The 15,532-nt window shown below is 40.3% G+C and overlaps 1 protein-coding gene across 1 annotated transcript in view; it reads left to right on the forward strand.

The window, feature by feature from the left end:
- The window catches only part of CREBL2 (cAMP responsive element binding protein like 2), a 29,495-nt gene extending 22,149 nt beyond the window's left edge, over nt 1–7,346 (forward strand). The window contains exons 2-4 of the mRNA XM_005890032.3: nt 15–212; nt 1,646–1,790; nt 4,298–7,346. Coding sequence (XP_005890094.1) covers nt 15–212; nt 1,646–1,790; nt 4,298–4,302 — 348 coding nt within the window. The 3' untranslated portion in view covers nt 4,303–7,346. The remainder of the gene's footprint in view (nt 1–14; nt 213–1,645; nt 1,791–4,297) is intronic.
- The last annotated feature ends 8,186 nt before the right edge of the window (nt 7,347–15,532 follow it).

Consider the following 15,532-nt stretch of genomic DNA (forward strand, 5'->3'; position numbering starts at 1 on the left):
TTCTCTTGCTGAAGGTGGTTGGAGGTAAAGTGAAGAAGCCCGGCAAACGTGGTCGAAAGCCAGCCAAAATTGACTTGAAGGCAAAACTCGAGAGGAGCCGGCAGAGTGCAAGAGAATGCCGGGCCAGGAAAAAACTGCGGTATCAGTATTTGGAAGAATTGGTATCCAGCCGGGAAAGAGCCATTTGTGCTCTTAGAGAGGAACTGGAAATGGTGAGAAAGCCTGTCAGTAAATGTACGAAACAGTCAACCTAAATTGTATGAAAACCTGAAGATACGAGTTTTCAGCTATACAGTTGATGAACATGAGAGAGAATATTTATCTGTTAGAGAGAACATAGGGAAATACTCATTTTTCATACGTTCTTGGTGGGAGTAGAAAGTGACTATTTCACTAAGGGATTATTTACGATATGAGACAAAAAGGAGAATAACCCAAATGCTCAACAGTCAGGGATTGGTTAAATAAATCATACTACATTCATATATTGGACTACTTTGTAGCCCATGAAAATCACAGTGCACATGTGTATGTACTGATATGGAAAGACACAATATATTGCTAAGTGGAAAAAGCAGTATAACAATATGTAACAATATGCATTGTACGGTACTATTAGGCCTGCTTTTATTCATTCATTCAGATTTCAAGAGAATAGAAACCTCGATAGTACTGTAAGCTCAGGGGAGGAGGTGATAGGTTGGAAAAGAGAAAGATGTAGCTAACATGATCATTAACATGGGGACAGGCTGCCCCAGCTTTTTAGAAGGTCAGGTTGGGGCATGGCGAGAGTCCAGATGCACACTATTCAGCAGACTTTTTTTTTAATATGCTGAATTTAACTTATAAATTTTTTTTAATAAATTATTTTTTTACCTCCTGCAGTGTAAGCCACTGGAGGACTTAATCTTTGGATTGACTAATCTTTTATACCCCCAAAGTCTATAGTATACACTTTGGTAGAAAGTAGATATTTAGTGAATATTTATGAACTAGAGAAAGGAAATTACAAAGTTACTTACTTTAGAAGTGGAAATAATAATGTGACAGTCAGCACAAAGAGATGAATTTTGATGTGTGGCACTCTACTGCTGCTGCTGCTGCTAAGTCACGTCAGTCGTGTCCGACTCTGTGCAGCCCCATAGACGGCAGCCCAAGAGGTTCCTCTGTCCCTGGGATTCTCCAGTTAAATTTGGCAAGAATACTGGAGTGGGTTGCCATTTCCTTCTCCAATGCATGAAAGTGAAAAGTGAAAGTGAAGTTGCTTAGTCGTGCCCAACTCTTAGCAACCCCGTGGACTGCGGCCTACCAGGCTCCTCCGTCCATGGGATTCTCCAGGCAAGAGTACTGGAGTGGGGTGCCATTGCCTTCTCCCGTGGCACTCCACAGGGAGGTGGTATTTTAGCCAGAGGGGCCTTTTACATCTGAGCAGTACTCCAGCACATCACAAGGAAATTCAGTGGTAGTTTTTCACCCTCCTTTCTGAAGATAGCAGGCCTCATCCATGTCCTAGGTCATGAATAGGAATACAGTAGAAGGTGGGGTTGCCAGCAGCCAGTTTGACCTCTAGTTATGGGAGTTGTTCTGTCTAGGATTTTCTACCTGACTAGTAGAATTTTACTCAATTATATTTTACATATTTCAGTACAAGCAGTGGTGCATGGCAATGGACCAAGGTAAAATCCCTTCTGAAATAAAGGCCCTACTCACTGGAGAAGAGCAGAGCAAATCTCAGCAGAACTCAAGCAGGCACATGAAAGCTGGGAAGACAGACGCTAACAGCAACTCCTGTGAGTACGGTACATGGAAGAGTTTATCTTCAGAGGAGTGACTCAAAATAGGCTTTCTGTTGACCGCTTCCCTTGCTGTGTTTTCAAATAAAATGGTGATGTCATTTGTAATACACTGGTAACCAAGTGAAATGGCATTATATTCTAAATATTGAAATGTGTTATACATGGGGTCTATAAAGAGCAGCTGATAAATTCATGGCAATTTTAAAAAGTAGAGTTCGTCGATAAATGAGAGTATACCATTCTAGTAGTTGTCATTATTATTATTGGCCTCACTGCACAGCTTGTGGGGTAATAGTTCCCCAATCAGAGATTGAACCCAGGCCCACAGCAGTGAAAATGCCAAGTTTGAACCATTGGACCAACAGGGAATCCCCTAGTTATTGTTAATAATAACAATACCTTTTATTTTGATTTTGATTTACAAAGTACTTTCACTTATATTTATCTTAATTATTTCCTCCAATCACTGCGTTAAGTATAATTGTACTTTTTACTTTATAGATAAAGAAATAGTACAGGAGCTTGGTAAGGTGCCCAGGGTCACACAGCTGTAGGTAGAACCTGTCCTCACCTAGCTCAGGCTCTATCTATTTCAGTAGCCCATCACCGTAAGGATTTTTTTTTAGTTAGGGAGAAATTCACATAACATAAAATTAATCATTCTAAAGTAACAATTGAGAGGCATTTGGGATTTTCACACTGTTGTACAACAACCACCTCTGTCTATTTAGAAAACATTGTATCACCACAAAAGAAAACTCTAAACTCATTAGTGGTTACTCTATCACCCTCCCTCCAGGTCCTGGTAACTATGAATCTGCATTCTGTCTCTGTGGATTTACCTGTTCTTGGATATTCTGTATAAATGGACTCATAAGTGTGTGACTTTTTTGTGTCTGGCTTCTTGAATGAGCTAGCATAATGTTTTCAAGGTTCATCCACTTTGTAGCATGTATCAGTATCTCATTCCATTTTATGACTGCATAATATTCTCTTATACATGTATACCACAATTTATTTATCCATTTATCCATTGATGGATATTTGTTTCTACCTTTGGCTGTTGCAAACAGTGTTACTATAAACATGCGTGTATAAGTATACATTTGAGTGCCCGTTTTCAATTGTTTTGGGTGTATACCAGAAGTGGAATTGCTGGGTCATATGGTAATTATGTATTTTTTAGAAGAACTACAAATTATTTCCCACAGCAGCTGAAATGTTTTACATTACCACCACAGTATATGAAGTTTCCCATTTCTCTGCATCTTGCCAACACTTTTTATTTTCATTTTTGAAAAATGTAGCCTTCCTGGTGAAGTGGCATCTGATTGTGGTTTTGATTTCCATTTTTCCTTAATGATGCTGAGCAACTTTTCATGTGCTTGCTGGCCATTTGTATATCTTTGAAAAAAGCGTCTGTGTATGTCCCTTGCCCATGTTTTAATTGAGTTGTTCTTCATTTTGTTGTTGAGTTGTAAGAATTCTTTATATATTCTGGATTCTAGACCTTTATCAGATATATGATTACAGATATTTCTCCTATACTATAGGTTGTCTTTTCACTTTCTTGATAGTGTCCTTTGGTGCACAAAAGACTTTAATTTTGAGGAAGTCCATTTTATCTATTTTTAATTTTGTTGTTCATGCTTTGGGTACCCTAACAATTCACTGTGAAATCCAAGGTCGTGAAAATTTGCCCCAACGTTTTCTTCTAAGAGCTTTATGCTTTTAGGTCTTACATATCATTGATCTATTGAGTTAATATTTCTATGTGGTATAAGATAGAAGTCCAGCTTAATTCTTTTGCATGTGAAGATATAGTTGTCTCAGCACCATTTGTTGATGAGGCTGTATTTTAGAATGAAGGTGTCATGTGTTGATTTGTTCATCATTGTGATTGTTTTTTATAAGGAAATGTTATAAATTTTTTATCCTTTAAAAAAATTGTTACGAAGAGACTCTCTGGTGGCTCACTGGTAAAGAATCTGAGACACAAGTTCAATCCCTAATCTGAGAAGATCCCACATACTGTGGAGTAACTTAGCCTCTGGGCTATAACTGTTGAGCCTGTGCACTGGAGCCCAGGACCCGCAATTGCTAAAGCCTGACCTCCCTAGAGCCCATGCTCCCCAGGAGCAGCTACCATAATGAGACTCTTGTGCACTGCAACAAACAGTAGCTCCTGCTCACCGCAACTAGAGAAAAGCCTGCACAGTAACACGGACCCAGCATAGCCAAAAATAAATACATAAATAAAATTATTTTTAGAATTTTTTATGGAATTGAAGGATTGGCTTTTTGATCACTTTTATTATATGAAGTAATATTTGCCTTAATCTAAATGGAATTAATGGGAAAAAAGCCACTCAGTTCAGTTTTCTTTCAGTCTATATTTAAAAATAGTCTTCCTGTAGATACTAAATTTTAAAAATGCGTATTAAAACAGATTAACCAAACCTCTTTGAAAACATTCTTACATTAGTAACTTTACTTTTCAGGGTGAAGATCATATAAAATGATGAGTCAGTGACTGAAGCCAATATTCTGACCCTATGGAGGATGAATAGGCAAGATTGTGCTTCTTGGCTCCATTTACTACCTACTGCTCAGTCATCTCTGTAAATCTGCAGTTTCTACCAAAATGTGTGATCATAGATCTCAAAGAATTTTGCTTTGATTTTCAACACTTAGAAAATTTACAGACATTCAGACTCGTTCTGGTTGGTATTGCCATGTTGCGATGCTTGAAAGCACAAGAAAAGAAAGAGTGAGTGAAGATTGTATTTTTGCACCTCAACTCCACATTGCTTTACTGGTTAATTTATATTCTTTCCATGTACTTCATGTAATTGTATTTGTATGTGTGTTTGGGTGTCATTTCCTTTCATGTTCTTGATTGCCCTACAAAGAGAAACCAAATGGGCTGATGACTAACTACTAAGTCCTCAGCCTTTTATGGACCTAATCTGATTTCTTTATATTTACTTGAGTCATGTTTATTTTCTGCATGAACCATGATTTCTCCTGTGAGCCATTCCAGCATAAGCTGTGAATATATAGTAACAAATATATACACTTCTATTTTTGTAATCCATAATGATATGCCTGTTTTAAATAATGTACACATTAACAAAATCCATCAAGAAAGTCCTTAAGATAGCTTCTATTTAAAACTTTAATTGCTGTCTTTTCAAACTGTATTTATACAAGTTTATTAGGGCCTGATCCATACTTGGAGAATAATCAGTCAAACTTTTTATTTTGAAATAAGAAATAACCTGTTAGGCATTTCAGCAGCATATATCATCTTGACAACCCAGAGTATGTATGTATGTGTGTGTTTCTATTGTATGTGTTTCTGTATGTATATGGGGGAGGGCAGGAGTGAATGTTCACACACATTTCGTTGTGTAGTCAACTAATTAGGAGAATTGTTCTAAAGACAGTGGGATGAAATTAGCTGCTGAGATGGGAGTTTCTGCCTCAGGAGATCCGGAACCAAACGAGGGACACATTGCTGGTGGGTCAAATGGCTTTAGCTATAACCAGAACACTTAGTTTCTTCCCTGACTTGAGTTTCCTTATGAATGTATTCTGAGCCAGAGAGAAATACACTGCGGCTGTGCCTCCGGTTGGGCTCTGGCCCTGCCTCCGCTCCGGAGTGAAGCACTGGAGCCAGAGTCTTACCCAGCACCGCCAGTCAGGGGGCCCGGTGGGAGGGGCGAGGGCAGAGGCGTTTTCTCCAATTCCCATCACAGCTGCCTTTGCTTTCTTCCTGGCTACCAAATGGAATGATGGTTGAGGAATCACACTCATATGGTACACTCAGACCTGGGAATCTTTTGACGTCCCCACTGAGACACTTTAACACTCTCTCTTTTCTTTCGCGTAGTTAAAAAAGGAGGTTGTGGTCTCCGTTGCTGCTAAATTGTAATTGTTCTTTGCTCTGAGGAAGCAAACATTTGGTTTCCAAATATAATGTGTTTTGTCACAAACTAGTTTAGGAGGAGGCATTCTAGTCTAGCTTGTCTGTGAGGCGGAACATGAGACGGACCACGTAGTTTCAGGTGACAAGGTACTTCCGTCCCTTCTCTGAGGCCATGCGTTGGAATTAAGTGCCTCCCTGAGTTCCTAAAGTGCTCTCGTGCGTAGGTCCCAGACTCAGATCCCAAGTCCAGTCCTTTGTGACAGCTGATAAACCACTAGCCCAGTCTGTTGGGTCTCTCTGTTCTGGAGGACTAGGGGTTTAAGAGTATTTAATGTCTTTTTTGGATCATAAATATAGATAGATTGTTAATATTCAGGACTTGAGAATTTAAATGTTTTAAATACAGTGTTCAGATTGTAATGGGTTATGTTTTTGCCATCTGGTCTACTCAAATGTATATTTTTATTTTGCAAAACAACCCAAGATTTAACTCTCTGTTGCTTTGTTCAGTACCTTTTGAATTCCCCAGAAGAGTTGTTTTCAAAGCAAACATTCCAAATGAATGTGGCTCTTCTATGGAATGTCTCCATTGTGCTCCAAGTGTTTCTTCTCTGGTTGTGATTTTAAATCACTGGCTCCTTTAAGCTGTTCTCCTGCTGCCCTTTACAAGAAAGAGCACTGACTTTGTCCTCAGGTAGAGGATGTGTAATTTTGGGTCAAAGTAAATTATAATTTATTTGAGTTTATTCTGAAACCGGTCTATTTGGTATCTTGCAGTAGATCAAACCAAGAGAAAGTTCATTGGTCTTAAATAAGAAAGCTCCAATTGCTTTGGGTTCTGTGCAGGCTGCACACCTGGGCCCCCTGAAGCACGTTAATAAACGTCCCTGATGAAGACAGCTGGAGCATTTCTCGCCCCATTCCAGTTAGGGGGCAGCAAGCTGAAATCCTGGCATCTCTTACTTACCTGTAAGGACAACAGACACACAGAAAGAGAACAAAAGAGGGGGAGTCAGTGAACTCAGGCCTCTCTGAGTAGACAGAGCACTTTTCCTTTTTCCCAAAGGAAGGTAAGGAGGGAGATATATTTATGTATTTAGGCCAGTCATATTCTGTCATTAATTTAGCACAGACCTGCTGTGTATTAGAGCAACTGAGTATAACATGGAATAAGTTTGACTAGGTCAAATTTTAGCATATAGTTGATGTTCTTAAATTTTTTTCTATTTTATCTAAAATCTTTCTAATATATCTGAATCAGAATCTTATCTTGCTGCAGCAAATTCATATCACTCTTTACCAGCTAATTGACAGTATTTATGAGCATCACCATTTAGCATTTTATTTTATCATCTTTGAATTGTAATAGGCTTGATTTGACTCATTATAAAAAGTATAGATTTAAACTGGGCTCACCTTTAGTTAAAGGCTAATAAAAATGAAAAACATAAATGTGATATATCAGAAAATCAGTTGCATATTATCAATTACATTTTTAGTTTTAAAAGAGAGGAAATTTAATTCTAAACCACATGGTATTTGGGGGCATTGAAGGAATCCTTTTTCTGAAGAGCATTGTACAATTATATTTTTATGAAAAATAAAATATCTTCACCACAGCTATCTCAGGTTGTCTGTTTCATAGTACTGGGGTGTATCTGTATAAGCAGAGTAAAAAGAGATTTAGGCAGAACTGGTCTTGAATCCATTTTCTGAGTCACCTTGAATTATTTAATCCCTCAGACTGTTTCCTCATCTGTAAAAAAGGGGAAGGATGATTTTCCAGAGTTAATTTGATAGGCTAAATAGAGTTATGAGAAACTGCTTCTTTAGTAAAGAACTACATTAAGTGTGCCTGGGTTTGACTGTTGTTAAAATGTCATTTGTTAAAGATAAACATTTAATGGACTAGAATCTAAATATGTAGTGTTGTAGGTATTATGTTTCTGAAGCCTTTTTAGTTATATCATTATGTCTATCCCTGGAATGGTGTAGCTGGAGGCTCTTTTTAGCAATAATAGCCTTCATGGAGTGCTGCAGTCCATGGGGTTGCAAAGAGTTGGACACGACTGAGCAACTAAACTGATTAGACTAAGGAACAATTAATGTTCCACCTGGCAGTAACATCTGCATAGAGCAGGTTTTCAGGCTGCCAGGTAACCTGGTTCATTTTTCCCTTATTCCATCCACTTTACTTAATCACAGAGTATCGTGAATCGAAGCCAGGACTGCCACAGAATGTGGACTGCACAAGGGCACACAGTTGAGGAAGTGATGGGCCTAAAATCACCTTCCCTTCGATAAGCCACGTGTGCAGGAAAGGGTACCTGCCATTGCTCACCAGGGCATACAGGTGGTGTGGGTCTGCCCGGAGAGGAGCTTTTCTTAATTTCTCCACCCGGAGGGTACCTTTTCTAAAACGTGCAGAACAGCTGTGTGCTGCAGCTGGTGTACTGCTGGCCCTAGAGGAAAGCCAGTGGTGTGCGTCTAACCTAACTGCATGCTGAGTGACATCAGATGGGCAGCTTTTAATCAGTAATGATGGGAGTATCGACACCACAGAAATCAGGCATTTCCCTCCCCGGCCAGAGAGTGGGTTTTTAGCACACCACTGAAAAAGGCCTGGTGTAGGCTGGAATGGCCCTGATCAGAGCAGGCACATTTGAGGCCCCCAAACTACATGACTGGAGGACACATGGAGCTTAAAGGACTCTGTAAGTCTGTAGGCAGCTTGGTGTCCATATCAGATTCAGCTTACAAGACAGATAGATGATGGTTGTGACTCAGAAACTGTTCTGGGTTGCAGAGAAATACCCAGCTGGATTCTGGAAATGACTAGGAGGCAAATCAGCTGAATTCTTTCTTAAAGCAAGCCTTAGGGTCAAAGTGATAGAACTAATTTACCGATTGTGACACTGCTCCTGGGCTGAGGGTTAGGCTGCAGTTTGACAATACGCTCTGGCTTTGCACTATTTTGACTCTGTAGGAGGGTAAATATTTGAGCAGGGAAAATTTCCTGAGGTCCAGCAGAGCCCAGTTCAATCCTGCTGTGCCTCAGTGCCCCTTTCCTGAGAGGAAAATAATGTCAAGCGCTTTACAGCCCTAAACCCAATCAAGTCAGCAGACTAGAAATGATGACACCTGCACCTCCACTAGGTAGCCTTGGATAATAGTTCAGATTATTTCTACTTCTTGTGCGCAGCAACAGGCCAAAAGCCCATAGTGAATTCTGGATTTTGTCACTTCAATGGAATAAAGACCATGCTTACTTATTTCACAAAAGCTATAGGGTTCATGATGAAAAGTAAATAATGATGTCTCTCAGACCTCAGGCCCTTAATGAACTGAACTCCAAGATCACATGAGCTTGGAAGCAAGATTCTACATCCATTGAACCTTCAGATGAGACCCTAGCCCTGGCCAACACTGATTGCAGCCTTGTGAATCAAACGACAGCTTTGGGAATCAAAGCTATGTCCAGACTCCTGACCCACAGAAGTTATGAGATTAAACAATGTCTTTTATTTTAATCTGCCAAATTTGGGGGTGATATGCACTAATAGGGGCTTCCCAGGTGGCGCTGATGGTAAAGAGCCCACCTGCCAATGAAGGAGACCTAAGAGACGCAGGTTCCATTGAAGCAGGAAATGGCAACCCACCCCAGTATTCTTGCCTGGAAAGTTCCATGGACAAAGGAGCCTGACAGGTTACAATCCATGGGGCTGCAAAGAGTCAGACACAACTAGCAACTGAGCCACAAACATATGCAATAATAACTAATATAATTTTTTTCATTTTTTTCCATATGAAATGCAGATTTCATACTCAGTTTATAAAAATAAGCTAGTTTCAAATATCTTCCAAAATAACAGTAAACAAAAACAATGACCACACTCCTCTTTTTTCAGATCCCTTATTCATCACGCAACTTACCGTTATACTTCCAGGTTCCCAATAATTCCAAAATTAGTAAGAATGTGCCCTCAATAAGTCATCTAAGCTTTCTGGTCATTGGAAAGGACTATACCCCCTTGTAAACGAATATATTAGCTTCTGGTTAATATACTTCAATCTCCTATGAGGATGACTAGGGAGAGGAGTCAACTTTAGTCTACAGAATTTATTCTGGGGGTGAAGCCAGGTTGGGACAATCACACTAAGATCATCAGCAGTTCTTTGAGGCCAGGTGATGAATGCCAGTCCCTCCAGCCTATGGTCCATTCAGCCTGTGGGCAATCTTGGCTGCCAAAGGGCAAAGTCTCACTTTCACCTTCCAGAAGGTGTGACAGCTCAGATAAACAGAACAGAAACAGATGCTACTAGAGATCTCTACCTAGTCTGTGAAATTACACTGAGTGTTAATATGTGGTCTTTTTTAGTTGAGAGTTCCTTTAAACCACAAAACTAATATTCTTTTAGTATTTTTCCCCTTTGTCCTTCCAATAGTATACATACTCACATATCTTTTCTTTAAAAAAAAAAAAAAAAGCCATATATCATTTTGCTGGTTTAAATTTTTCTTCAAAATAAACTTAAAAGTTCCTTACAATATTGGTGTTGATAAGTTTCAATCTCTGGCTTTTCATTGTGTTTCTTTGCCCTTTCACTCCAGTTACCAAATAGCTTAAAAAAAAAAAAAAAACACCTTAAATTTCACTTGATTTCATTTAAATTTGTTTTTCTAATTACAGTGTGATTCACTTACAGTTCCACTGAAAATATACAATGGTTACATGTTTTTATCTACAGAGTTGCCTACAATTAACTATGGCCAAGAGTGACTTAAGTCCTGTTTCATGGGTTTTTCGTATTCTACTAGAATGAATAACAGCTGAAACTAATTTCCCTCCATCAGTTCTTTCTGTTGTATATGTGGAAATCCCAGCTGAAGACTGATGATGGAAGTCTACATTCTCAAGTGTTCTCATATCCTGAATTTAGACCATGACTTACTAAGAAATAGAGCTTCCCTGGTGGCTCAGTGGTAAAGAATCTGCCTGCAATGCAAGAGACACAGGATACTCAGGTTTATCCCTGGGTCCAGAAGGAGGAGGAAATGGCAACCCACTCCAGTATTCTCGCCTGAAAAATCCCATGGATTTAGGAACCTGGAAGGCTACAGTCCACGGGGTTGCAAAAAGTCAGACACGACTGAGCACACACAAGTACCTTCTTAAGAAATAGTTCTAGGGCGGAAAAAATCCCCTTTGGGGTGAGTGAATAGAAGTAGTTCTGCCACCTCCCTGCTTTCCATTCAAGTTCCTTCTCCCAATTCTTTCCACCTTCAGTGTGCAAAATCCTAGCAAGGCTGAAAAAAAAAAAAAAAACAGCTAAAGAAGGAAAATAATGCCACAATCTGAGAATGGTATTAAAAACCTGTTTCTACAAGAGTTAGCACATGGCAATAGGTGCTAAATAACTTGAAAATGGAAACATCCATTGGGTTAGCAATGACTAAATTGAAATAACAATAGAAAACCTTTTTTGAGGGCTTCCCATGTGTTTAGTAATGCACTGAATGAATGATTGACATGGATTTGGGCTCATTTTATTACTACAATTCTATTAGGCAGGAGCACTCAGTTACTTAATTAAACAGTAATCTAGGTGTTGTAGTGAAGGTATTTTGTAATTGCCCTTTGATCTGCAATCAATTGACTTAAAGAAGATTATCTTTGATAATATGGTTATCTAATTGGTTAAAGCCCTTAAGAGCAAAAAATGGTTTCCCTAAGAAGAAATTCTGCCTCAAAGTTGTAGCATTAATTCTGCCTAATAGCCTGCCCTACAGATTTCAAACTTAAAACTACAGCAGCTACCTGATTTTCCAGACTGCTGGCGCACCATACAAACTTCCAGCTTGCCAACCCCCTTACTCATAAGAGCCAATTTCTTAAAATACTGTCATCTATCCATCTATCTGTCATCTATGTCCTATTGGTTCTGTTTTTCCCGGAGAACCCTAATACAGGTAGACATTTATTTTCCCCCATTTTAAAAACAGAGATGCTGGGGTTTGAGAATAATTTGCTGATTAATAGGTGGTAAGCAGAACCTGAACTTCAACACAGAAGCTGACTGAAGAGCCCTTGAAAACAACCATCATACTTGTGATTAAGGAAGATGTTGCTGTCTGGAGGTGTCGCTGGAGTCCTGTGCCCAATTTCTACTAATTTTTAAAGGGTCATTCAAGTACAGTGCATCTGCCTGGAGAATCAGATAGCCCAGAAGTTTAAATGAATCTGAGCTGATGAACAGTGCATAAATCCGTTCTTCTCAAGAACACAAGGGCGACAGTGTGCCCCTCCAGTCTCTCCACCTTACAACTCTTCACATCTACCTTTTTGCTGCCCAGTTATCCTAGCCAAGGTCTGTCTAGCACACTCAGGGTCCTACTAGCAGAACACAGTCTCCTTAAAGAGACCGTTCTTTGGGAGAGATCACAGGGAAACAGAACAGAGAGTATTCATTCAAAACCCCCTTCATCTCATGTCTACCTGCTGTGGGCAAATAGCTGGAACTGCTCTAGTGACTGCCTGTCGCTGAAACCAGATGATGTTCTCAAGCTTCCAGACTGGCATCACAATCCTGAAGCCAGATACATTACACATGCACTCGTCACCAGAGCCCAGCATTTCTGGGGGTCATTTTCCTGCAGAACTAAAATCACACATTCTTCAAATTATAGGTGAATCCTAATTCCATGACTCATTAGGGTTGGTTAGTTTTTAAAGCAATACTTTTAAAGAGACTTCTAAAAAAATAAACTTCTAGTAAGTCAGACAGAGAAAGACAATTATATAACAGTTATATGTAGAATCTAAAAAAAGATACAAATGAACGTATTGACTAAGAAAAGCAGACTCAGACAACAAACTTAAATGGTTACCAAAGGGGAATGGTGGGATGGGGCAGGATAAATGCGTTTGGGACTAGCAGATGCAAACTACTATATATAAGATAGATAAACAACAAGGTCCTACTGTATAGCACAGGGAACTGTACTCAGTATTCTGTAATAACCTATATGGGAAAAGAATCTGAAACAGAATAAATATATGTATAAGTGAATCACTTTGCTGTACGGCAGAAACTAACGTAACACTGTAAATCAACTATACTCCAATATAAAAACATTGTAAAGCAACTACAATAAAAATTAATAAAACAATAAGTAAAATTAAATAAGCTGACTTTAATCCAATAAGTGAAATGGAATTATCAATAAAAATTTTTAAGTTAAAAAAAAAAAACCCAGAAATAGATTCATAGACATAGAAAACAAATTCATGATTACCAAAGGGGAAAGGAGGAGGAGGGATAAATTAGGAATTTGGGATTAACAGATACACAGTACTATATATAAAACAAACAATAAGGACCTACTGTATGGTCGATAGATATGTAAGATATATGCAATATCTTACCATAACTTATCCTACAATGGAAAAGAATCTTGAAGAGAATATATACATATCCAGTTTACTGTACACCTGAAACTAACACAGCATTGTAAATCAACACACTTCCATTAAAATAATAAGGAGGCGTCTTCTGAGAAGACAGCTTTTGAACAGAAATGTCCAGCTGAGCAAAAAGTTCAGAATGGCCCAGATTGTAGGGGCTCAAAAAATTAAAGAGGATCTAAGGGAAGTGAGACAGGCTGAAAATAAATTTAACCTAAAATAAATTTAACTGCCTACTTACCAGGAACACAAGAACGTTTCCTTTTAGGGAAAGTCTAGGTTACACTGCTGTGGAATCCATGAATTCGCAAATGATAAAAGGAAAAAAGAGAGAGGCCCCTGATGAGCGTGGGTGGTGCAGCTGCCAGACAATGAGGTTTTCGAAAATGCCGCTATTTGTAAAATGAGTTTAAAATAATATTTTGACAAGACTTCACGCCTATAAAGGGTATTAATTAGTTTGGAATGTCCTGCAGTGTTTAGATGCTTTGTATTTTGAACACACGGACTGATTAGTTAATCTGCAGCTGCTTCTGGGTGCTCAGCAATTCTTACTGTCTTGTTGCTAGGAGATGAGGACTTGCCCGAAATCGCCAGAGTGATGGGTCCTGTGAAGAGCTGCTGGGTGTGCCCACTGGCCACAGCGCCACCAAGTGGTCAATCTGTAAAACGGTGGGACCAAGTTTTCCACGGCTCTAAGCGATGGACATTAGAGTAGGCTCCGGGAGTTGGTGATGGATAGGAAAGCCTAGTGTGCTGCAGTCCATGGGGTCGCAGAGTCCGACACAACTGAGCAAATGAACTGAACTGAATCACAGCTCTCTAAGGTTGGCGCTAGTACTAAAGAACCCACCTGCCAATGCAGGAAACATTAAAAGATGTGGGTTCAATCCCTGGGTTGGGAAGATCCCCAGGAGAAGGGCATGGCAACCCACTCCAGTATTCTTGCCTGGAGAACCCCACAGACAGAAGAGCATAGCAGGCTACAGTCCATAGGATCGCACAGAGTTGGACACGACAAAAGCAACTTACCACACAAAGGTCATCTCTGTTCCGGAGAATCAGCAGGTTCACTGAACAGTGGGGAATTGTTTATTCTCTTCATATTCTTCCCAACACAGTGAAGACTTTTTTTCCTCCAATGAACGCACCATGCCACAGCCAGGAGGATGGTGAATTTAAAGAATGTTGGACTGGTTGGCAGAAGGCATTGTAGTTTCCCCCTAATTTGACCTCTTTTGGACTTAATTTTCTCTTCTAAACAATGGGGGAGTTTGGGTTAGGTCTCCCAGCGTCCATTCCTTCTACTCTACAAGTCTAATTCTTTGCTTTTTTTCACATGTGGTTTTCATAGAGGAGCATAACCTGGAAGCTGACTCTGGTCCAGAAGCTCTAACAGATCTTGCTTCTGTTGCTTCAAAGTGAGTTTGGCAGGTGGCAGCAAGGCTGGAGGGTGAAGGGAGGCACTATGCCCACCAGAAGAGGCAGAAGTGCCGACCTTATCTGGCAACTGACTCTGCTCCCCACATGCTTGGTGGAGGCCCAGTGGGTAAAATTGTCCTTGCTGAGAGCACTGGCCAGAGCTCCAGCCCCGGCTCCTGGCACCCTGGGGAAACCTGTGAGGGAAGGTCCATGAGAAAGCTGATGGACTCGGAGCAGCAGGCTGGTGGGACTACCGCTTTCACTGAAGATTAGGAGAAATCCGAATCCTACCTCAAAGGCTGCGGCCCTGCCCCTTCCTCTGAGTTTATGGGCACCTGGAATTGGCTCCAGGGAATTGCTCTCCTCGGAACCTTGCTCCCCATCATTGCTGCTGCTGCTGACGCTAAGTCGCTTCAGTCGTGTCCGACTCTGTGCGACCCCATAGACGGAAGCCCACCAGGCTCCTCCGTCCCTGGGATTCTCCAGGCAAGAACACTGGAGTGGGTTGCCATTTCCTTCTCCAATGCATGAAAGTGAAAAGTGAAAGTGAAGTCGCTCAGTCGTGTCTGACTCCCAACGACCCCATGGACTGCAGCCTACCAGGCTCCTCCGTCCATGGGATTCTCCAGGCAAGAGTACTGGAGTGGGATGCCATTGCCCTCTCACTCCCCATCATTAGCTTTCTTGAATTCCTGTTTTGAGGCCATATGAATCCATATTCATGAGGCACCTCATCATGTGCCTGGTAAGGAGACTGGAGTCATTTTCTTACTCCCCACAATAGCCTGCCTCCCTGTGACTGGTGCTTGGCAGGTAAATATGAGTTATGGTGAATGTTTTTCTTGTATTGCTGAGTGCATGCATGATAAGTCGCTTCATTTATGTCCCACTCTGTGTGACTCTACGGACTGTAGCCC

This window comes from Bos mutus, chromosome 5 (assembly GCF_027580195.1).
Source record: "Bos mutus isolate GX-2022 chromosome 5, NWIPB_WYAK_1.1, whole genome shotgun sequence".
NCBI lineage: Eukaryota > Metazoa > Chordata > Mammalia > Artiodactyla > Bovidae > Bos > Bos mutus.